Source organism: Antechinus flavipes, chromosome 1 (assembly GCF_016432865.1).
Source record: "Antechinus flavipes isolate AdamAnt ecotype Samford, QLD, Australia chromosome 1, AdamAnt_v2, whole genome shotgun sequence".
In the NCBI taxonomy this organism is placed as follows: domain Eukaryota; kingdom Metazoa; phylum Chordata; class Mammalia; order Dasyuromorphia; family Dasyuridae; genus Antechinus; species Antechinus flavipes.
The window spans coordinates 713,520,709-713,542,909 of record NC_067398.1 but is presented as its reverse complement, the minus strand read 5'-3'; the positions used below and the strand labels follow the sequence as shown (position 1 = coordinate 713,542,909).

The window sequence follows — 22,201 nt, the reverse complement described above, 5'->3', positions numbered from 1 at the left end:
GCACCATCGCTTCCCGGATCACTGCTTTGTCCTGGCTGCCTAGTCCATATGAGGTTACTTGAAGTAGATGAATCAGAGTGGAAAATTCAGACAGAAGGTGGTCCCCTGGAGAAGAAAGTGGTGAGTCACTCCAGTAGCTTTACCAAGAAAACCCCATGGATGGCATTAAAATGATAATCAATAGATGAACCTCTCAGGTTAGAAAGTGTCCAAGACATGATGGGGATGGAGTAGAGGGCAACTACAGATAGGTCTCATACTAATGAAGTGTTTAAGCCAAAGCCAAAAGGAAGCTCGGCTGTGGATGTGCATGGCAGCAGAAGGAAGGTCCGATGATGTAAAGATCAGTATGGCATAGGAACCTGGAGTGTAAGATCTATGAACCAAGGAAAGCTGATGTGGTCAAGTAGGAGATGGAAAAATTAAACACTTGCTTCTTGAGTGTCACTGAGCTTCAGTGGATGGGAATGGGTGAATTTAATTCAGGGAGTCACTATATATGTTAATGTGAGCAAAAATCCTTTGGAAGAACTGCAATAGCCCTCAGACAATTAAAGGATAAGAAAAGCAGAACTAGGGCATCATCTCAAAAACAATATGTCTGTTCAAATTCAAGGAAACTGCTCAACATTATAGTAATACAAGTCTGTCCCAACAACTACTGATTTCAGAGAGTTCAAAGTCAATCAGTTCTTTTTTTCCCCCTGAGGCAATTGGGGTTAAGTGACTTCTCCAGAGTCACACAGCCAGGAAATGTTAAATGTCTGAGGCTAGATTTGAACTCAGGTCCTCCTGATTTGAGGGCTGGTGCTCTACCCACTGCGCCCCCTAGCTGCCCCTAAAGTCAATCAGTTCTATGAAGATCTACAGCATCTTTTAAAAATAACACACACACACACACAGATGTCATATTCATCATAAGGGATTGGGATGCTGAAGTAAGAAATTGAAAGATAATTTGAACGACAGGTAAGTTTAGGTTTGGAATAAAAAATGAAGCAGAAGAATAGAGTTTTGTCAAGATAACTCTCTGGTCATAGCAAACACTCTTTTCCAACAACCCAAGAGGCAACTCTATACATGGACATGGTACATCGGATGGTCAATATCCAGATCAGATTGATTATATACTTTGTGGTCAAAGGTAGAGAAGCTCTAGATACAAGCAGTTAGAACAACACTTGAAGCTGACTGGCTCAGATCATGAGATCAGATTCATATTGCAAATTTTAGATTTAAACTGAAGAAAGTAGGAAACACCATCAGATCATACAGATATGACTAAAATAACATCACCTTATACATATGAAATGAAAGTCAAGAATAGATTTAAGGGATTAAATTTGGTAAAGTGTCTGAAGAATTCTGGAAAGAGATTTGCAAATTTGTGGAAGGAGCAGGAACAAAAAACACTCCAAAGAAAAAGAAGAGTCAGAAAGTGAATTGTCTGATGAGGCTTTACACATGGCTGAGGAAAGGAGGAATGGGAAAGGGAAAGATACAGCTAACTGAAGGCAGAATTTCAGAGAATTGCAAGGAGGAACTCGAAGTGAAAATGCAAAGAAATAGAAAAAACAAACAAATCACTCAGCAGAACAGGGAGGACAGATCTCTTCAAGATAATTGGAGAGATTTGGAGAACATTTCATGCAAAAAATGGACATGATAAAAGACAAAAATGTCATGGACTTAATAGAAGTAGAAGAAATTAAAAAGTGGCAAGAATATACAGAAGAGTTATACGAGAAAGATCTCAACCTCATTGATAATCATGAGAGAGTCAGATATCCTGAAGAATGAAATCAAGAGGTCTTTAGGAAGTATCAATAATGATAAAGGCAGTGAAAGTGGTAGAATTCCAGCTCAGCTATTTAAAATCGGAAAAGATGATGCTGTTAAAGTACTGTACTCAATATGCCAGCAAATTGGGAAAACTCAACAGTGGCCACTTGGATTGGAAAAGAGCCATTCACATCTGAATCTTAAAGAAGGGAAATGCTAAGCAATGACCAAATGACCAAACAATCGCACTCATTTCACAAGCCAGCAAGGTCATGCTTAAAATTCTGCAAACTAAGCTTCGGCAATATGTGAAACGAGAATTACCAGAAGAGCAAATTGGTTTTCAAAGAGCCAGAGAAACTAGAGACTAAAACTGCCAACATTCACTGGGTTATGAGGAAGGCAAGAGGGTTCCAGAAATTATCTACTTCTGCTTCATTGACTATAATGCCTTGGGCTATGTGGTGAGTTGACTATCCTTTTGACTATGAATATCTATTTATCCATCCATCCATCCATCCATCTATCTATCTATCTATCTATTTATCTAAATATAGACAGATATAGTAAGAATATACATGGATACAGAGATGCAGACATAGCTGTGGCTACAGATATAGATATATAGGTACAGCCATGGTTACAAATATAGATATACATATAAAGACAGAGACAGATGTAGTTGTAGATAATAGATAAATTTAATAATTAGATACAAAGCAAATAATTAGATACACAGCCAAATGTGGTGAGTTTTCAAAAAGGTGGGAGTATACATCATACTTGTCTCCTGGGAACCAAGAAGCAACAGTTAGAACTGAACATGGAACAATGATTGGTTTAAGATTGGGAAAGAGTTTGACAAAGCTGTATATTGTCACCTTATTTCTTTAACTTATATACAGAATATATTATATGAGATTCTAGGCTGGATGAATCAAAAAGTTGCCAGGAAAATATTAACAATCTCAAATGTACAGATGAAATCATCGTGATGGCAGCAAGTGAAGAATTAAGAAACCTCTTGATGAGGGTGAAAGTGTAACAAAACAAAAACTAAGATCTTGGCAATTGGTCCCATCGCTTCCTGGCAAATAAAGACAGCAGAAATGGAGGCAGTATCAGGTTTTAAATTCTTGGGCTGAAAGATCACTGCTGATGGTGACTGTAGCCAAGAAATTAAAAGATGCTTGCTTCTTGGAAGGAAAACTATGGCAAAAAAACCCCCCAAAACCCAGCAAACTAAAAAGTTTGTCCCGTATACATCACCTTGTCCACAAAGCTCTGTATAATCAGAACTATGGTTGTTCCAGCATCAATATATGGCTGTGAGAGCTGTGCTATGTGGAGAACTGAAAGCCAAAGAATGGATGCTTCTGAATTGCAGTAATGGAGACTTTTGAAAATCAACTGTTGTGCAGCAAGGATATCAAATCAGTCCATACTTAAATTCAAGCTAGTCATTAGAAGGACAAATACTGAAATTGAGGCTTAAATACTTTGGCCAGATAATGAGAAGATGGACCTCATGGGAAAAACACTGATGTTGGGAAAGATTGGAGGCAAAAGGAGAGGAGGATGAGGTGACTAGAGAGTGTCATGGAAGCACAGAACATAAGATTGGACAGAGTTCAAGAGATAGAGGAGGGTAGTAGGGTCTGGCATTCGTAGGATCACAAAGAGTTGGACATGAGAGAATGACAAAGCAGCTCCAAATGCCTATCCTTGGCGCTCTTAGTTACCCAGTTGTGGGAAAGCTCAATGGCTTTGAAGCACATCCATTAAGCCGACCTCTAAGATCACTTTCAGCTCTAAATCTAAGAACTCCAAGTGGGCCCTGGGCATCGGACTAAAGAAAAATGGATTTGAAATAGGATAAACAGAGTAATCCCACTGACAGCAGTGGCTCAGGAAAAAACTTTTTCATCATTCAGAGGCTCAGAAATGATTCTCATCATTGGGTTATTCCTGCTTTGCCAAGGGTTACTCCCTTTCTTTGAAATTCTTCCAAAGATGCTGCTTTAGAGCTATCCAGATGTTTATTAGGTTTCCTTTGGTGGTCAAGTTGTTTTGGTTCTGCCTGTTGTTCTAAGGGAGGAATGGATATTGTCTGCCGTGGGAGACGTTTCAAACTCCCCTTTCATCTCCTTCTTTTTTAGTTCTCTTGCACTGTTTATTCAGAACCTTCTCTTAAATTATAATTATTTACTTAAAAGGATCCTGGTGTGTCTCTAGACTTCATGTCAAAAGTAAGAGGTTATTGTGTTGACAAGTTAAAACAACCATTAAGCCAATGATAGAACCGTTAAGAATGTGTCAGAGAAGATGAACTGGGAAGGTAACAGTAAAAGTACTATTGCTTGCACTGACTAGGTTTTCTGGAGTCTATCATCTCTGAGTGTGCGAGGTTAGGTCATTGTGACAATTTTCTTTAAGGATCAAAGCAAGGGGTGGAAGAAGACTAAGTTTATACTTTAGAAGAGAATCTTTCTACCTATCTATCTACCCATCTATTATCTATCCATCCATCTAAATACAGATATAGCAAAAATATATATATAGAGACAGAGAGATACAGGTCTAGCTATAGATAAAGATACAGATATATAGATACATAGTTACAGATATAGATATATGTATAAAGATAGAGACAGATATAGTCACAGATGCAAAGACAGATAAAGAGTTAGAATCAGATACACTTTAAGGCTTTGTCTGTTTCACATTATTTTAATAGGTCAAATGATCCTGGGGTAGATATTGGCTGATGGGGAGGCAAGAGAATCTATCTATCTATTCATCTATCTATTTATCTATTCATCCATCCATCAATCCATCTATCTATCATCTATCTATCTATTCATCCATCTATCTATTCCTCTATCCATCAATCCATCTATCTATCTATCTATTTACCCACCCATCAATTCATCTGTCTATCATCTATCTATAGCTAAATATAGATAGATATAGCAAGAGTATATATGGATGCAGAGACAGAGATGCAGACATAGCTGTAGCTACAGATATAGATATGTAGGTACAGCCATGGTTACAAATATAGTTGTACATGTAAAGACAGAGACATGTAGTTGTAGATAATAGCTATAGTTAATAATTAGATACAATTACAGACATAGATACAGGTATAGTTATAGGAATAGATACAGATACAGAAATGGATATAGGTACAGATATGGATACAGATGTAGAAAAAGATGCAGAGACAGACAAAAGCATAGATGGACAGATAAAGACATAGAAACAGATACAGACATGAATACACATACAGTTATAATTATAAATACAGATACAGATAATGAATATAGATAAGAGATATGCATACAGATATAAAGATGCAGACAGAGATAGATGTAGATACAGATTTTTCTTGTGCTTCTCAGCTTTATTACCAGCTTGTCTTATGACACTGAACAGTCATGTCTGGCCTCCATTTCCTTGTCTGCAAGATAAGAACATTGGGAGCAAATTGGCAGAGAAGACATAAAATGGATATGTCAAATATCCATAGTCAAATGACTGTGCTGGGGGAAAGCAGGAACATAGCAGAGCAGTAAACTAGTCTGAACATGCTAGAATGCTGCTGGAAATTAGGCAAGAAAAGTTACTAGCTTGTTTTTGTACCTTTTAATGCAGAACTCTCACTGTGGGGCACTACCCAGGGACATTGGAAAGAACAGTGGATTTGGAGTCAAAGGATCTGAATTCAAATCCTAGGTTTGGTATGCAGTTGGAAAAAAGGGTTGTGTCTGTAATAAAATATTTATAGAGGCACTTTTGGTAGTAGCAAAAAACTAGAAATGATGCAAAATCATTATTTGTATGCTAGGCACTATGCTAAAAATTGAGGTCATTACTCAGAGTTCCCTCTTCTCCCTTCCTCCTCATTGCATACTCTTTTTTTTTTTTCACTCCTCATTTTTTGTCCTGCCACATTCATTTGGTTCTTCTTTGACTTCTCCCATTGTGTCACCTTGCTTATTACCTTCTCCCTCCCCCATGATTCTTTGCTTTTCAACTTCTGTGCTATCTCTTTAAGCTATTAGGTTGTAAGCTCCTTAAGAGAAAGGACTTTTTCTTTTCTTTTCTTTTTTTTTATTTTTTTTTTTTTTTGTATTTGTATTCCCAGCACTTAGTATGTTATCTGGCACATAGTATGTACTTAATAAATGCTTCCTGACTGATTCCAGGGTCACACACGGAAGTGTCCCTTGCTTTTGTCAAGATCAATTCCTCTGCTTGTGTCCTTGATCCTATCCACTCCTGACATCCTTAGCCAAGCTATTGTCCTATCTCTCCCTTTCCCTTCATGACTAAACTCCTAGAAAAAATTGTCTCCAATCAGTGCCTCCATTTCTTCTCTTACTCCAGATTGCAGAAGGTTTAGTTCTTCTAAACCTTCTGCAATCTGCCTTTTGCTCTCATCATTCAATGCTCCAAAGTTACCAGTGCTCTGATTTGCCAAAGCTAGTGACCTTTTCTCAAAACGTCTCCTTTTTGACTTCTCTCAGGTTTTGGACACTGCTGACCACTCTTTCTTGGGCACTCCTCTCCAGTTCATCGTGCTGCTGCATCTCCCAGCTCTCCTCCATCTATCTGATCATTTGTTCTCAGCCTCTCCACTACATCTTCATTGACATAAATGTTTAGTGGATCCAGTTAGAATATGAGGGAGACTTTCTCCAGCTTTTTTCCTCAGCATGGGAGTAGGAGGCCAGAAGGCAGATGATGAGAGTCCAGGACTTGGCCTTTTCAAAACCTGAGTGATGGTAGAACAAGGGAGGGAACAAGGGTTTGAGAGTAGAAGCTTCTGTAAAGTTGAATTGAGTCATTAAAGGGTTGAGTATGGGAGAGGGAAGGGAAAATAAAGTCAGAGAAGGGAGCGATAGACTGGGAAAATATGGAGGAGGAAAGGGATTGGAGGTCATAGTGAGGTCAAAGATATGTTTAAGAATAAACCATAGGAAGAGATTAGTGCTGATAGGTGTTTATGACCTAAGGTATTTCAGAGCTCATGATCATGGAAGTAGAACTCTTATGGGTAATAGTCAACTCAAGGTTGAGGCCCAGGGGCGTTCTAGAGCTAGCTCATGATTAAATTTTGGCAAATGCTATAAGCTAGGGTCTTGATTGATTAATTGATTGTCTATACTTAAAAAATATTAATAATGCACAGATAAAATGGAAAATCATATCCTATAAACTCTTATTTTTGGAGAGGCAGTTGTTAAATATTTTAACAGCACACAGCATGACTATAGCAATGGTGACTCACTATGACCTCCATTCCTTTTCCCAGTCTATCACTCCCTTCTCTGATTTTACTTTCTCTTCCCTCTCCCATACTCAACCCTTTCATGACTCAATTCAACTTTATAGAAGCCTCTACTCTCAAATCCTTATTCCCTCTCTTGTTCTACCATCACTCAGGCTTTGAAAAGGCCAAGTCCTGGACTCTCATCATCTGCCTTCTGGCCTCTTACTCCCATGCTATGGAAAACTGGAGAAAGTGTCCCTAATATTTGGACTGGATCCACTACACATTTATGTCAATGAAGATGTAGCAGAGGAGGCTGAGAACAAATGGTCAGATAGATGGAGGGGAGCTGGGAGATGCAGCAGCATAATGAACTGGAGAGGAGTGCTATTTGTCATCCATAGCCCTTCATAAACTGGCCTTCTCCTACCTTTCCAGTATTCTTGTATCTAACTCCCCAGCACATTCTCTTCAATCCAGTGACTCTGACCTCCTGACTGTTTTACAAACAAGACGCTCTGGGTAATCTCTCTCTGTCCCCTGCCTGGAATACTTCACTTCTCAACACTGACTATTGACTTCCCTGGCTTCCTGTAAGTCCTAATTAAAATCCCACCTTCTATAGGAAGCCTTCCCCAAACACCCTTAATTCCAGCACCTTCCCTCTTTTAATAATCTCTTATTTATCTACTATAAGGTTTATTTTGTAGATATGTTTGTATGTTGTCTCCCTCTTTAGATTATAAACTTTTTGAGGGCAGGGACTGTTTTTTTGGCCCTTTGTAGTTCTGACACTTAATATAGTAACTGGCACATAGTAGGCACTGAATAAATGTTTATTGATTGATTGGAGTGGAGAAGAAAACTCCATGGAGAAGAATTAGTACTGAATTTCTTAGGAAAAGAAAGAAAATGATGGGGGGAGCTGGTAAATAAAGGCTACTGAATTTAAAATTTGTATAGTATATAAAGCTCAATGGAGAAAAGGCTGCTGAAGGATGATGTCATGGAGAGAGTCTTGAAGTGATAATAAGGAACAGTGTCTTATTTCTTCACTTCTAGAACCAGCCTGCCAGTGGTATAAGATGTATCGGTCCTGGAGAGAAAAACAAAGCATCCACCCATGGATTGGGAAATGGCTGGACAGCCTGGTGAAAATGAAGGAGATGGAATATTGTTGCAATGTAAGAAATGACAATGGGGAGATTTGAATGGACAAGATGGAGTCATTGTAATGCCAGAGAAACTGAGGCAAGACAGAGATTGGTTTTCAATATTTTAATTGTGGAGAGTTTTAGATTAGCCGAGGCTAGCCGGCTGTATGGGATTCTTGTCTAAAGCAGTTTTTCTCAAAGTATGGTCTAGAGAATCCTGGGGATCTCTGAAACCCTTTTAGAGGGTCTACAAATTCAAAAATAGTTTTTATTTCCAGTATGGTAAATGTCTATGAATATAACCCAGATAAACAAAAATGCTTTGGAGAGATCCTCAATCATTTTTAATAGGATAAAGATACTGAAAACAAAAGTTTGGGACTCTAAAGCAACTAAGTCAGGAAACTTTTATAAGGTTTTTAGCTAGAGGGGAAATAAAAGCAGAAATGGGGGGTGGGGCGAGGTGAGCAGACAAGCCATAATTCCAGGAAAAGATCATAACTTAGTCCTGACAGGATAAAGATTCAGATAATAAGGTCTCCGAGGGCAGGAGACAGCAAAGTGAGAGGCAATATTCAAATGGAGGGGGAATTGTCCCAGCAAGGATTGAGATAAGACCCCTGGAGTTTTATGACTCAGTGGTATTTCCAGGCTTCTCAATTCTCCCAGTCCTAATGGCAAGGAAAAGTCGGGGCTATGATAATTTTATTCAGGGCATTACATCAGCAGAACCAGGGAAACAATGTGGTCAGTGACCAAAATAATGTCAATGAAAAGCAAACCAAAGCAAAGCCAGTGCTGTGTAATCAGCGATCAGTTTTGGCTTCAGAAAAGAGTTGAGGAAATGTAGCTCACTCCTTTCTTTGGAAAAGTAGGGGTGTATAGGTGTAGAATGTTGTATACCCTATCAGACTTGGACACCATATTGGTTGCTTTTGCTTAATTTTTTTCTTTCACCACAAGGAAAGGGCGAACCAAGTGGACGGTTGGATCTGTATATTTGGAAATGACTGTGATGTAAAAATATCAAAAGACATCAAAAAACCCTTTAATTTAAAAAATGTGGTGGGCAGACTTAACGATCTCTTCTCAAAATTGGCTCTAAATGAGCTCAGTCTATGACTCCCCATGTAGTTGGATTTTTCACCGGCAATTACTGCCCATTTTGTTTGCGGAATAATTATTATATTTGTTATACAATATAACCCTTCGACATGAATCATGTTTATTTTAGAATCTCTTGTGGGCTGAGTCTTTAGCAGAACTAGGGGCAGCTTGACTTGACCCCAAGGGTTTGCTGGTAAATATTGAACAATGGGCTCTTCTGCTCTCAAAATGTAGGCCCCACCCTTTTAAATTTAAATTGCACCATTAGCATTTTCACCATTTCTTAACTCTAGGCAACCAACAGAACAATAAAACAAGCCTTGATTAGTAGAATTGCTTGATTTCTGAGATGTAAATGCTCCTCCAGAAAAGTTAACAATTAGCTTTCTGGCTTTAGCTCAACCCTAGTGTCCCCATTCCATGAGGTTCCAGGAGACAACTAAGTGGAAGGTGACCTGGGGCAGTTTTAGTTAACTCTGCCCCCTGGTGGATTGATCTGGTAGCTAGCTGTGGGCTCTGGATTTTTTAGCTGTAGGATTTTTTAGGGGAGCTCCTGAGACTCTAGAGATTTTGTCTGAGGGTTGTTGAATATATTTTAATTAATTAAAAGGCTCCTTTATAGGGACTCTTAAGCTCTGAGTAATTCATTGCACTAGAAGAACAAACTTTGACCTGCACAGAGTTCTAGTTTTCTTCAACTCAACTTGTATGGCCTTCACCATCCCCATCCCCAACTAGTTCTAACCCTCTCCTCCCCCCATTTTCTTTTATTTATTTTATTTCCCTCACTAGACTGTTTCCCTTTTGTTATTCTATTTCTAGGAACTTGTACACGAAAATCACTATAAAATGCTCACTGATTGAGTCATTTTATGTTATTTTATATACAATCTCATCCAATCCTCACAATGACCCTGGTAGATGGGCATAGATTCATGAGATTCTGTGATCTGAAGGGACTTCAGAATGGCGTTTCCATGGCTGCTTCATCTCAGACTGATGGACACCTAGGCTCTCCCCTGAGAAGACTTCTGGGAAGGAACAAGGACCTCTTGATTTCTCGAAGCATTAAGATGCAACTGTAGTCATTAAAATGAGTTAAAATCTGCTTCCTCCAACTAATTTGCATTTGTTGGCCCAAGTTCTGCCTTCTGGGGTCAAGTTGAAAAGTCTAAGGCATAGCTAGAACTCTGGGCTCAAAGTCTGGAGGACTCATCTTCCTGAGTTCAAATCCAGACTCATTCACTTATTAGCTATGTGATCCTGTGCAAGTCACTTTACCCTGTTTCCCTCAGTTTCCTTCCGTCAACTAAGTTGGAGAAGGAAACGCAAACCGCTCCTGTATTTTTGTCAAGAAAGCCTCACATGGAATCGTGAAGAGTTGGTATGACTGAAAATGACCAAAGAACAACAAAAGAATATCATGGCATAAAAATAGCTTTAAAAATATGATCCAGTTGGGGCAGCGAGGTGGCGCAGTGGGTAGAATACCAGTCCTGAAGTCAGGAGGACCGGAGCTCCGACACAACACTTTCTGGCTATGTGACCCTGGGCAAATCACTTAACCCCAATTGCCTCAGCAAAAAAAGAAAAAAAAAAAAAATCCAGTAGATCCAGTATTAAGAATCAGACTTTTGAATATGAAGTGATCTAAGAAATCATCTGGGGCAGGATTTCTTAGCTTGATTTCCATGAATTTTTTTTCCCTGAGGCAACTGGGCTTAAGTGACTTGCCCAGGGTCACACAGCCAAGAAGTGTTAAGTGTCTGAGACTAGATTTGAACTCAGGTCCTCCTGACTTCAGGGCGGTGCTCTATCCAATGTGCCGCCCAGCTGCCCTCCATGAAATTTTTTTTAACAAATATTTTAATAATGATATTTCAACATATTTGGTTTCCTTTATAATCTTCAATATTCTAATTTATGTATTTAAAAACATTATTCTGACAAGTGGTACCTGGGTTTCACCAGATGGCCAAATGGTTCCATAAGATACAAAAGACTAAGAATCCTTGGGTTCTTGATATATAAGGAAATGGAGAAGGTAAGTGTGCCCAACAAGGAACGAGTAGCAGATCTCAGGTCCACTTCAGCTACCCTGAGGATCCTATTACCCGATACTTTCTGAATTAACCAGATCTCTATTACTTCCTGGTGTTTTTCCTAGCGTGGCTTGTTTTATTTTCTTCATTAGTCGGAGATCCCAGAATAAATCTTTTCTGGAAATCACTCAGGAAATGGCAGTAAGGTGCAGAAGCGCCAAAGAACAGGAAGGAGAACAGAATGAAAGGAAGCTGCCAGATGCTGAATTACAGGGGTTACTGGATGTATCCTTGCGGGGTGCTGGCCCTTCTCAATTAAAGTCATACAGAACGCTGAGGAGGAGGAGGAAACGCGGCTAATGTTTACTTTGAGAACAGATCTAGGTGAATGTCATCTAAGCTGTGAAATATGCCAGGTATGATGGAACCCAGGGAGATGATGAGCTGCTGATTGGATGTGGTGGGAAAGTGCTGCCGTTCCAAGTGACTGCTTTAAATCCTTGGAAAAAGCTTGCCCACAAGACACCCCATCTCCTGATTCCATGACTTGTCGCCCCCTTATCTCAATCTCCTGGCTTTCTTCTGGTCTCAGCTAAAATCCCATCTTTCATCAGGAGCCCTTCTCTCTACTCACTATTCATTCCTTCGAGTCCCCTCCTAAAGGGCTTCTCTGACCTACCAGGCTTCACCACCAAGATTCAGTTGCCTTCTCATCCTGGACCATCTCCTTTCCACGCCACCCCCTTCTCCCTATTGTGGAGTTCTTTCCAGGGCCTCCGTTTTAGAGATGAATCAAAGCTGACCAGGCTTCATTATGTGCTTCTATCCCATTCGATGGCCCACAGCTTTCTTCACAGCAGTCTTCCTCCATTAGAATTTAAGTTTTAGAGGATTCTGGGAAGGTTGTGGAGTAAGTCAGAAGCTCCCCAGATTTCCCCCCCAAACAGGACAAAACCACCTCAGAGAACAAGCACTGAGACAGGAATTAGATGGGAGGAGGAGCATTGGTAATTCTGAAATCTTACTCACATTAAGAATGGGTTAAAGAGGGAACAATACATATATAAGGATATAAAATTCCAAAATTTATAAAGGAAGAGGGAAACAGGATAAAGTAGAGTATAGAAGAGTATCTAAATTAACAGGAGTGGGATAGGGTGTGTAGAGTAATGGGAATGGGAACAAGAGGGAGGATACTGGTCTAGGAGAGGATAAGGGAAAAATCCTGAGGTAGAGGGAGGAGGTTAGATTTTAGCAAGGAAAGCTAGCAGGGAGAAGTAAAATAGAAGGCTTAGTAGTAGTTGTGTGAAAGACATACACAAATAGAACAATGATCAGGAGTTGAATTTATTAGGAAAAAAGAAGGGGTAGTAATCGTTGATCTTGGATAAAGTCAAAGTTAGAAAAAATTCAATCAAAAGAGAAATCTATATGTCAGCTTATTAATATTGTTTTGGATTATTCAAAATAACTAGATAGAATAAGGATGGAATATTGCTGTGACACAGGAAATGATGAGCTGGTGGATTTTGAAAAATATAGAAAGACTTGGACCTAAGGACAGAAACAGGACAAATAAGCATAAAACAACCTGCTATAGATGTAGATGAATGTGTAGTGTATGATTATAGATATCTATGTATATATACACGTGTGTGTATGTATATGTATGATACATATATATTTATATAAATATGTATGTATACATAAATATATTTGTGCTTCATTGTAGCCTGTTTGGGGGAGAGGAAAAGGAAGAAAGGGGAACATAAAGATTAACGTAAAAAGCACACAGCACAAAACAAAAGAAAACCTATAAAGAACAACAACAAAAGAGATGGTCATGAATACAATGCTTTCTTGAAAGAGAAATTATTGTTATGTGCTCTGAATCCTCTTATGATCTGTTGTGAACAAGACACTTTTTTTTTCTATTTTGATTTAAGTTTTAAATAAATATATTTTTTAAAAAGAACATAAGTCCTTTGAGGACTTTTTGTTTGCTGGTACCTCACAGGTCTGGTGAATGCCTTGTGGTCCTGGTAGACTGGTGGGAAGAGACCATGTTGTGCCAGATCCCTGCCACTCTAGCTCTGGCAAGGAAGGTACTGAAGGGAGCTCATCCCACAGGTACCACAGGTTCTGCATGAGGTAGCCCCAAGGACATGGAACATAGCTTGCCCACTAACCAGCTATGTGGCTGGGGCTGCCTCTCTGGGTCTCAGTGCGATCAGGTGAAATCTAAACCCTTTTTAGGATGACATCTCCTGTTCTAGACTCCTCCTAGTCCTGATACCCCTTATTCTAAGCCCCCTCCCAGCCCTGACATTCCCTGTTTCAGGTCCCTCCCAGCCCTGACATCCCTTATTCTAAGCCCCCTCCCAGCTTTATGATTCTCCATTTCTCTGTTAGCTCTATGCACTTATGCTTTGATGCACATATTCCCAATTTATGAAAACACACAAAAAAGGATTTACAAAAGAATTTAATGGAGCAAAGGCAGGCCGGAGGGGGTGTCCATCTCCACTTAGCTCGGGGTCTTCTTTAGTTTCACTTTTTCTTCTAAATTTACAAAATATTTCATTTTCCCTAAAAGTTCCTTGGCTTTCAGAAGATCACCTGAAATTAAGCAGGCGGGCAGTGAGAGCAAGGCTTCACCTGAGCCAAAGCTCCTGGGCAGCTGAGTGAAGCTGGGCAGTCAGGATCGGCTCCAGCACCTCAGGCCCAGGCTGGCGCCCGTCTCCTCCTTCTGTCCTTCAGGGAAGCCCACATTCAGGACAAAAGGGCTGGGACGGTTCAGAAGGAAGAGGAGGTTGGAGAGACCTTCAGGGGGTTATGGGCCGGGGAAAGGGGGCTCTCTTCAGTGGAAGGGGAACAGAGGGGAGTATGGGTACGGCAGACAGTTGGATCCACCTAAAGCAGGGGTCCTCAAACTATGGCCCGCAGGCCAGATGCGGCAGCTGAGGACGTTTATCCCCCTCACCCAGGGCTATGAAGTTTCTTTATGTAAAGGCCCACAAAACAAAGTTTTTGTTTTTACTATAGTCCGGCCCTCCAACAGTCTGAGGGACAGTGAACTGGCCCCTTATTTAAAAAGTTTGAGGACCCCTGATCTAAAGGGCTCCTGCCCACCTGCTGGTAGGGGGAAGACTCGGGCCCTTAGGGCTCGAGCTAAGCTCCTACTGCCCTGCTCTGGCTATGTCTCTGCCTCTGAATCTATGGTTGGTTGATTCTATAAGAGCAGCCTCTGTGTCCTTCTCCAGCAAGGCTTTTCCCATGAGTGTGTCAAGACCCCACCAGGTTCCTCGATACACCCGCAAGACCGCTTGGCTTATTGACAATTCAACCAACAAAATCAAGAGGGCTGCCAAAAAGGCAGGGGCCTGCTGTCTGAAGGGAGCCCAGACTGCGAGGGGGACTTGGAGGGGGTCAGGGTGCCTGCCTCAACTCCTGTCCTCTGGTCCCTCTGGGACCTCAGGGACCCACTCTCTGGAACCAACTTCTCTCTCTGGGAAGTGAGCTGGACCAGAAGAGCCCTAAGGTCTTGGTTCTGAATTCTCTGGTCTTCACAAGGCACGAAGCAGGTTTTATCACGTCTTATCTGTCTCTGACAGAGCAGGAGGCTGAGGCTAAGGCTGCCAATAAACAAGCCCGTAGTCCCTGGCTGGTAAGGCTGGAAAGGCCTGTGACCCCGCCTGATAGGGCTAGCAAGGCCCGTGGCTCTCCTGGTAAGGCCTGTGACCTCTGCCTGGTAAGGCTGGCAAGGCCTGTGACCCCTGCCTGGTAGGACTGGCAAAGCCCGTGGCCCTCCTGGTAAGGCCTGTGACCTCTACCTGGTAAGGCTAGAAAGGCCTGTCGCCCCTGCCTGGTAGGGCTGGCAAGGCCTGTGGTCCCTGCCTGGTAAGGCCTGGGGTCAGGACTCGCTCTTGGGTCTCTGGTTCCCAGTCCAGGACCCCCCTCACAGGCGCTGCTCTGTCTCCCCAGCAGCACGTATTTGGCACGGGGCTGGTAACCCCTCGGGGCCCTGGATACTTTGCCCAGCTCCGGTTAATAGCAAGAAGCTCCCATGGCAAGGGGAGGGAGAGGGGAAGTGAGGTACCTCGTTCGAAAGCCTCGTTCAAGTCTTCAGTCAGTTCTTTCTGCTTGTCTGGAAAAGAGAGAATGTGGTGGCTTTCCCTTTCAGAAACGCTTTCCCCAGCACCGCCCGAGGGAATGGGCCCTGAGCGGGCGGACGGAAGCGTGGGCTCAGGCCTGGCGGGGAGACCACCAGTGGGACTCATTTCCCAGCGTCCCAGCGGAGCTCACCGTGCCTCCCATTTAAATCACTCTGACTCCTGGATGCCACGAGAGGCCGTGTGAGTAGACAGCTGTATCCGGATTAGTTTTCAGTTTCCCAATGTATTGATCAGTTTTCTCTCCCTAAAAATACTGTTTGTTACGTGGAAGTGACAGGGAAACAGATACCTGGGATACCACGGTGACGTGAGAAACAAGATGTCAATGAAAAGTGGATGGCTAAAGAGCGTCAGAATCTCAGAGAGGTGAAGGGACCTGCCCACCGTCGCCCAGCGAGGAAGGGTGAGAGGCGGCACCTGGAGACCCGGGAACGTGACACAAACAGCAGCATCAAGCTCCCTCCTCCGTGGCCGGCAGCTCAAGAAAGGCCTTTCCCTGTCTCAGCTCCTCCCTCGGCTTTCTTTTCCCATCCACCCTCTCAGAACACTCTCGGTTCCTCTGGCTCCCTTTGTCCCTTTCCTCATTTCCTATCTCTGGCCCCTCTTTGAGGCTGACCGAGAGCCCCGTGGCCCGGGAGCCCGAGGCTTTCTGCCTTATTGGTTAGCTCCTGGCTCGGGAGAGCAGCCAGGAGGCGCTCGTCCCATCCTGCCCTCGCTAGGACTGTGCTGAGGTCCCCCGACTGGGCCCAATCACTTGCTGATGACATGGGACAAGTGAGGGGAGATGTGTGCCAGCTGAAAGTGTCCCTTGTCACGAGGGCAAATGGGGGAGGGGGGTCTGTGGATGGGAAGCCCTTGCTGATGTTTGGGGGCCATAAGCCCTGGAAAGGAAAGCCAGGAGACGGGCCTGACTGGCCCTGAGGGGGTGTCTGTGGGGCCAGCCCCTGGGCAGGTTCATTCTGGACAGAGAGGGGAGAAGTCGGGGCAGGGGCTGGGATCCCTTTCATTTTCCTAGCGCTCTGAAGTCCCTGATCTCGCCTGACCTCCCACATCAACCTCAGGAGGCAGCCAAGGGGGTATTGTGAGCCCATTTTACAGATAAGAAAGCTGAGGCCTGGGGGAGGAAGCCCCTCACCAAGGCCACGCAGTGGGGAGGTGACAGAGCAGGGACCAGAATCCGGTTCTCCAGCCTCGCCCCCTATTTAACCCAGCTTTGACCAGCAGTGTTCTCCCCTTTGTAGCTCGGGCTGCCTTAATGCTAATGACTGTAATAACAGCCGAGGCTCAGGTAGCACTTGGAAGCAGGATCGCATTCCTGGGAGCCTGTTGGAATCCTAGTGTTAACTCAACTGGAAACAAGGCGATAACTCAAGGGAGATGCTAGAATCCTAGTGTTAACTCAACGTAATTGATACAAGGCTTGCGTTCACACCTTTACTCATTGGAGTTCACACCTTTGGGAGATTTCAGGGTTTAGTATGAGATATCCGAATTCACACCTCCCTCGAAGCTCTTGGGGCCAGAGAGCACTATGGGAGAAAACCCATAATCCCATTCTCTCAGAAGAGTCTTATATAAGCCCAGTCAAGAGAGTTCAGTGGAATTGGAGGCTGAAGAAGGCAGAGGCAGAAGCAAAGGACAAGGCTGCAAGAGCTCTTAGAACCAAGCAGAGAGAGAGGCCTCCAAGAAAAGCTAATCGGGCTATACTGGAGATTGAGAGCCAGAAGCCCTTTCTCCGAGGCAAAAAAGATCCATTCCATTTTCCACTTGGCTGGCTGGAGGACCGAAGGACAAACCTTGGATTTGGAGACATTCGGAGGGAGCTCTGGGAACCGAGCAGAGAGAGAGGCCTCTAAGCTAACCAGCTATATTGGAGGCAATAAAAGATCTGAACTTTTATTACCTGGCTGCATTTGGGGTAATTATTGATCTGAACTGCAATTAAGGCTGCCTCCAGAAAACCTCCCCCGAGAAACCTGCTTTCTCCCAGAGAAAACCATCATTATTATATATTTTAAAAGAAGAAAATCACCACAGGAGCAGGTGTGTTATGCCCATTTTACAGATGAGGAAGCAGAGGCAGAGCTCCTGAAGGCAGATTTGAATTCAGGCCAGTTCCAGGCCTGGCACCCTCATGAGCTGAGTTTGCAGCCAGTCTGGCGCAGCGAAGGGCACAGCCCCAGACCTCCCGGGAGGCTCCACAGACAGCGGAGGGGGCGCCTCCCTGCGGGCGGGCGGAGTGCCCTCTCTTGGGAGCTCCCTCACCTGCTCTGGAGGCTCAGAAGCTGTTCCCCGCCTTGTCCAAAGGCGATTTTCCACTTACACTGTGCCGGGCATCGGGCTCTGGAGCTTCTCCCGGGCCCTGGCACTGCCCAGCCTAGGCTCGGGTCCCACACCTGCCTGTGCCCGCCCCGCTGCATGAAACACCCGGGGGGGCAGCGCTCTTGGGGGCTGACCCCCAAACATCCACAAAGGGGGATCCCGGCCGATCCACTGCAGGCCACACAAGTTACTGGGCTCGGCATCTGCCAAACACATCTGCGCCTTTTTCTGTTTTTTTCCTTCTCACTAGCTTTCTGAATAGAAAACCAAGATACGTGCTTTTGTTTTGCTAAAAAAAAAAAAAAAAAAAAAGGAGGATATGGTGGAGAGAGCGCTGGGTCTGGAGTCAGGGAGTCCTGGGTTCAAATCCTGCCTCCCTTACTAACTGTGCAACACCCGGCGGGTGGAGCACATTGCTTTCTCATCGATAAAACGGGGAGGACGGCCCCGGGTCGCTCCTGCACGCCCGCTCTGAAGCCCCGGGCCGGTCCGCTACTGTCCTTCCCCTGCCGCCACCTGCCCCGCCAGCCGGACTCTTACCTCTAACCATGGCTTCGATCTCTTGGGTTTCAGCCTCACTGTGAGCTCCAGAGAGCTTCTCGTTAACCTCCATGATTTCCCCCAGAAACTGCACGTCCATGTTAGTGTCTGTGCCTTCCGAGATCTCCACGCCCTCGAGCTTCAGCTGTTGGGGAGCAAAAAGACTCTTCAGAACTGGGGGCGGGGTCTGGACCCCAAAGAGCTGGGTTTGGTCCCCCGACACTCCCGGGAATCCCACGTGAGTCCTTCTCTCTTCAGCAGCTGGAAACGAGCAGAAACATTTAAAAAAGCAACTGGGAACAAGGGTTCTTTTCCGAGGATCCGGCCCTTCTGGCAATGGCTCAGGCTGAGGGAAGGGTTCAAGGCCAGTCTCTGAGGGAGGGCTTCTGGGACCTTGGGCTGTGTGAAGAGAGAGAGAGGGCAAGAGAGAGGCCTCAGCTCCCCGATCTGGGCCAGGCCTGCCACTGGTCCCTGTCTGGCCTGGACGGCTCCGGAGGGGAAGGGGAGGCAGGCGCCCTTGCCCAGCCTCCCTCCCTCCAATCCCAGGCGCCGCGTGTCTCGGCAGCACCTCCCTGATGCCATGGTCCTCCTTGAGAGGAGAGCACAAACACGTCACCGGGCCACGACCACCGTCCCCCTAACCCGGTGCTTTGGGGTTGTGAGAGGGTGGGAGGGGCCAGGGTCCACAAGCTGCCTGCTGCGCGGGGGGCTCCCCCTCCTTGGAGCCTCCTCAGCTGTGGGCCAGTGCAGGGGGGGGAACTGTGCTCCTCGATGCCCCCAAGTCCTCTGGCTCTGAGATTCCCTGAGAATCTCGTGTGCCCAGGGACGTCTCCGGCCCTTCTGACCACTTGTGAATGGAGAAACACACCGTGGGACATTTTGTTGCCTGAGAAAGTCAGGAGCACAGGAAAACCAACTGGGGTTGGGGGGAAGGGGAGAGCAGCCAGACTTGGGGAGGGCAACCAGACTTGGGGGGGTGGCCAGACTTTGGGGGGGGCGGCCAGACTTGGCGCAGGGGGACCTGAGGGGGAGCCTGCCTTCAAGGCGCACTCTACTTACCCTTCTGTATAAAGGCCCCGTGTTGGCCTTTGCTCGGCGGTGGCCGCAGCATTCCGGGCAATGGCGCTCTGCAAAGCCCTTCCGAGAAGGGCCGGTGAGCGTCCGCCCGGGGCCGGGTTAGGAAGCAGCTTACCAGGTACAAGCCGCGGCTCAGCGGCGCCAGCAGCGTCTTGTAGGCCTCGTTCACCAGCGTGGAATGCTGTTCGGAGAAGTCCCGTTCGGTCTGTCAGCGAAAGAGAAAGGGGCAGTCAGCGGCCCGAGAGCGTTAGTGCTTGGGAAAATCACGGGTTAATGCCCTGAACACTTAGTAAGGGACTCTGTGTGCTCCATGTGCTCTCTGGTCTTAAGGACTCGCTTCCCGCAAAGCAAAGTATTTTAGGAAGGACTCTGGGCCTTGGGAGAGGGCGAAAGGGGGAACCTTCCTGCTCCCAAGCTCGGTCTCGGGCTGCCCATCGTTGCTGCAGGCCTGGATTCGGGTCCTGACTCTGAGTTTCGGGAACGTCCCAGATGAAGTGCCGCTCTGCGATGGAGGAGGGCGTCTCTGCCCTGGGAGTTCCCCACACCGGCTCTCCCTCTGCCGGCACCAGCAACAGACTCATGCTCTCCCGGCCTTTCGTTACTGGGCAGTGGAGCCCCAGCAGAGCCCAACCGGGGACCAGAACAGCCTCAGTGTCACCCGGTAAGGGGCGGCATCTCAGCGGCAGCCCCTCGGGTCCTGGATGCCCACCGGGAGCCCGGAGGTCACAGTCTGACCCCAGCTCCTCACCTGGAAAGCGAGGTAGCCCTAACATCCCTAACTGCCCCCAAGGGGAGTGCTCCGCTACCTGCGACTTCTGGCTGAAGTTATCGGGGTGCACCAGGCGCTGGAGCTGCTGGTACCGACGCTTCAGACTCCCCACGTCCACGGTGAAGGACCGGCCGCTGGAGAGAGGGGGAAAGGGCGGGACTGAATGGGGAGCAGAGAGCACCCTTGGGAGTGCAAAGGTACTGGCTCAGTTCCCAGGTCACTACCAGCTCCAGGGGCCAACACAGACTATGCCTCGCATACAGCTGGCATCTAATAAATGGGTTAAATTGAAACACAAGGAGTAGGTGAAGTAGGGAACTTGTGAGATGAGATCGGAGGAGTCAGACTGAGGGGAGCAGGTTCTGACCTAGCCTCCCTAGGCCTCCCTTAGGGTTCATTCCCAATCCGTCCTGCACGTGTTTCCCTTGGGGGGGCAGGGCGCCTGTTAAGCTTCTCAAGGCCCAGCATGAGCTTGGAGCTCTGCACACAGTGGGGCCGCTACAAGGTTCCGCCCCCAACAAGTCTCAAGTGGAAGGGGGGGAAGGGAGGGGCATCTGCCTCAGGCTCTGCCCCATATTAGGCTCCCAACCCAGGCCCCGCCCCCTGCCAGCTCCAGACTCCAGGCCCCGCCCTCTGTTAAATCCCCCCCACTGGTTCTAGACCCCGCCCCTCGAGCCTCCAGGCCCGCTCTCTGTCCCAGGCCGCGTCCCGTATTAGGTCCCAGGCTCCAGGTCCCGCCCCCAGAGTCCTCAAACCCCGCCCCCTACGTCAGGCCCTCCCGACACCTTCCCAGCCCTCTCGTTCCCAGTCCCCTCCTCCACAGGGAAGCTCTCACCAATCCATGATGCGGAAGTAGTCTAGCCCATGGCTGGGCGGTTGCAGTGCGCGACAGGCGGGACAGAAGAGCGGATCTCCGCCCGCGGGGACCCTCTGGCTGCCGCAGCTCCAGCAGCTGGGGGTGCCCTGAGGCGCAGAAGCTGCGTCACCGCAGCCGCTGCTGCAGGGCCTCCCCGGGGCCCGCCACGCCCTGCGTAGGGCCCGGGCTGCGCCCAGCCACATCTGGCCCACGACGGCACCTGCCGGTCACCCCACGACCCGCTCTGGACTCTAGGGGGTGGGCTGCGCGCCGGTCCAAATAGAGCCAGCTGATTGGTCGCTGGAGTTCAGGGGCGGATCTTTGTCTCCAGCCGGGCGGGCGGGTGGGTGGGGCGGTGAAGCCGAAAGTCCAGAGGTCTCGTGCGGGCAGGCCTTCTCAGACTACAAGGTCCAGGAAGCTTTGCGGCCAGACATTTCCGTATCCTGCGAGCTTTTAATTGGTCGGAGAGAAGGTCCGTGTCTCTTTCGGATCTCTGATTGGTGGGTTTTGTATTGGAACCTTTCGCGCGAGCATATGCCTCGGGCTCTGGAAGCTTAGGGCTAGTTTGGCTGAGCGAGGATCTGGGTGAGTCAGTGTCCTGCAGCTGGCCCCCGGGGGCCGGCCTTCGTCTTCCCCAGGAGCACGCTGCTCTTCGGGGCCGGCCGGCGGCTAATCCTTCTGTCCCTGGGCCTGCCTGGGGCTACTTGGGCCGGGAGAAGCGACTTGCTGGCCAAAGTGCCCCCGCTGCCGCCTCCCCCGAGCGAGGCCTCAGTCTGACCGTCTGTGAAATGGGCTCGCCGCGGGGGTTGGGCTCGGCTCTCTCCGGCCCAGACGCGGATCCGCAGGCTGCTTTCTCCGGCTGCACTGCGGCTTCCCGGGGGGCCAGGCTGAACGGCCGTGGTCTAGCAGGCGGGGGCCGCAGCGGCGGTAATCGGACCCCCACCCCAGTGCTGCGGCATCCCGAAGTTCCCTGAGCCTGGCCGTGGGATGGGCGCGGGGGCAGCCCAGAGCCAGAGCCGGGGATGCCCAGGGGCTTAAAGGCTGGGGGCGGAGGGGGTGGGGAAGAGAGAGTGAGACAAACAAAAATAAGAGACAAAAC

At 46.8% G+C, this 22,201-nt stretch overlaps 2 protein-coding genes across 4 annotated transcripts in view; one reads left to right on the top strand and one right to left on the bottom strand.

The window, feature by feature from the left end:
* Positions 1-13,830: 13,830 nt before the first annotated feature.
* On the bottom strand, positions 13,831-21,340 carry HSCB (HscB mitochondrial iron-sulfur cluster cochaperone). Its single transcript, XM_051973045.1, has 6 exons — positions 21,082-21,340; positions 20,284-20,380; positions 19,593-19,682; positions 18,401-18,545; positions 15,463-15,510; positions 13,831-13,982 (listed from the first exon to the last, which is right to left on the bottom strand). The coding sequence occupies exons 1-6, from the start codon at positions 21,303-21,305 to the stop codon at positions 13,891-13,893; spliced, it is 696 nt and encodes a 231-aa protein (XP_051829005.1). The 5' UTR covers positions 21,306-21,340; the 3' UTR covers positions 13,831-13,890.
* A 94-nt stretch (positions 21,341-21,434) lies between these two features.
* Positions 21,435-22,201, top strand: part of CHEK2 (checkpoint kinase 2) — a 42,978-nt gene continuing 42,211 nt past the window's right edge. The window contains exon 1 of one of the 3 annotated variants that reach the window (XM_051973042.1): positions 21,435-21,574. The gene's annotated coding sequence lies outside the window, so the exon portion shown is untranslated. The other 2 variants (XM_051973041.1, XM_051973044.1) reach the window with 2 other exon arrangements.

Coding starts and splice junctions, on each gene's coding strand:
- HSCB (XM_051973045.1), bottom strand. CDS start 21,305: ATGTGGCTGGGCGCAGCCCGGGCCCTACGCAGGGCGTGGCGGGCCCCG. Junction 19,683..20,283: donor ACTTCAGCCAGAAGTCGCAG/GTAGCGGAGCAC, acceptor TTTCGCTGACAG/ACCGAACGGGACTTCTCCGA. Junction 15,511..18,400: donor GATCGAAGCCATGGTTAGAG/GTAAGAGTCCGG, acceptor TCTCTTTTCCAG/ACAAGCAGAAAGAACTGACT.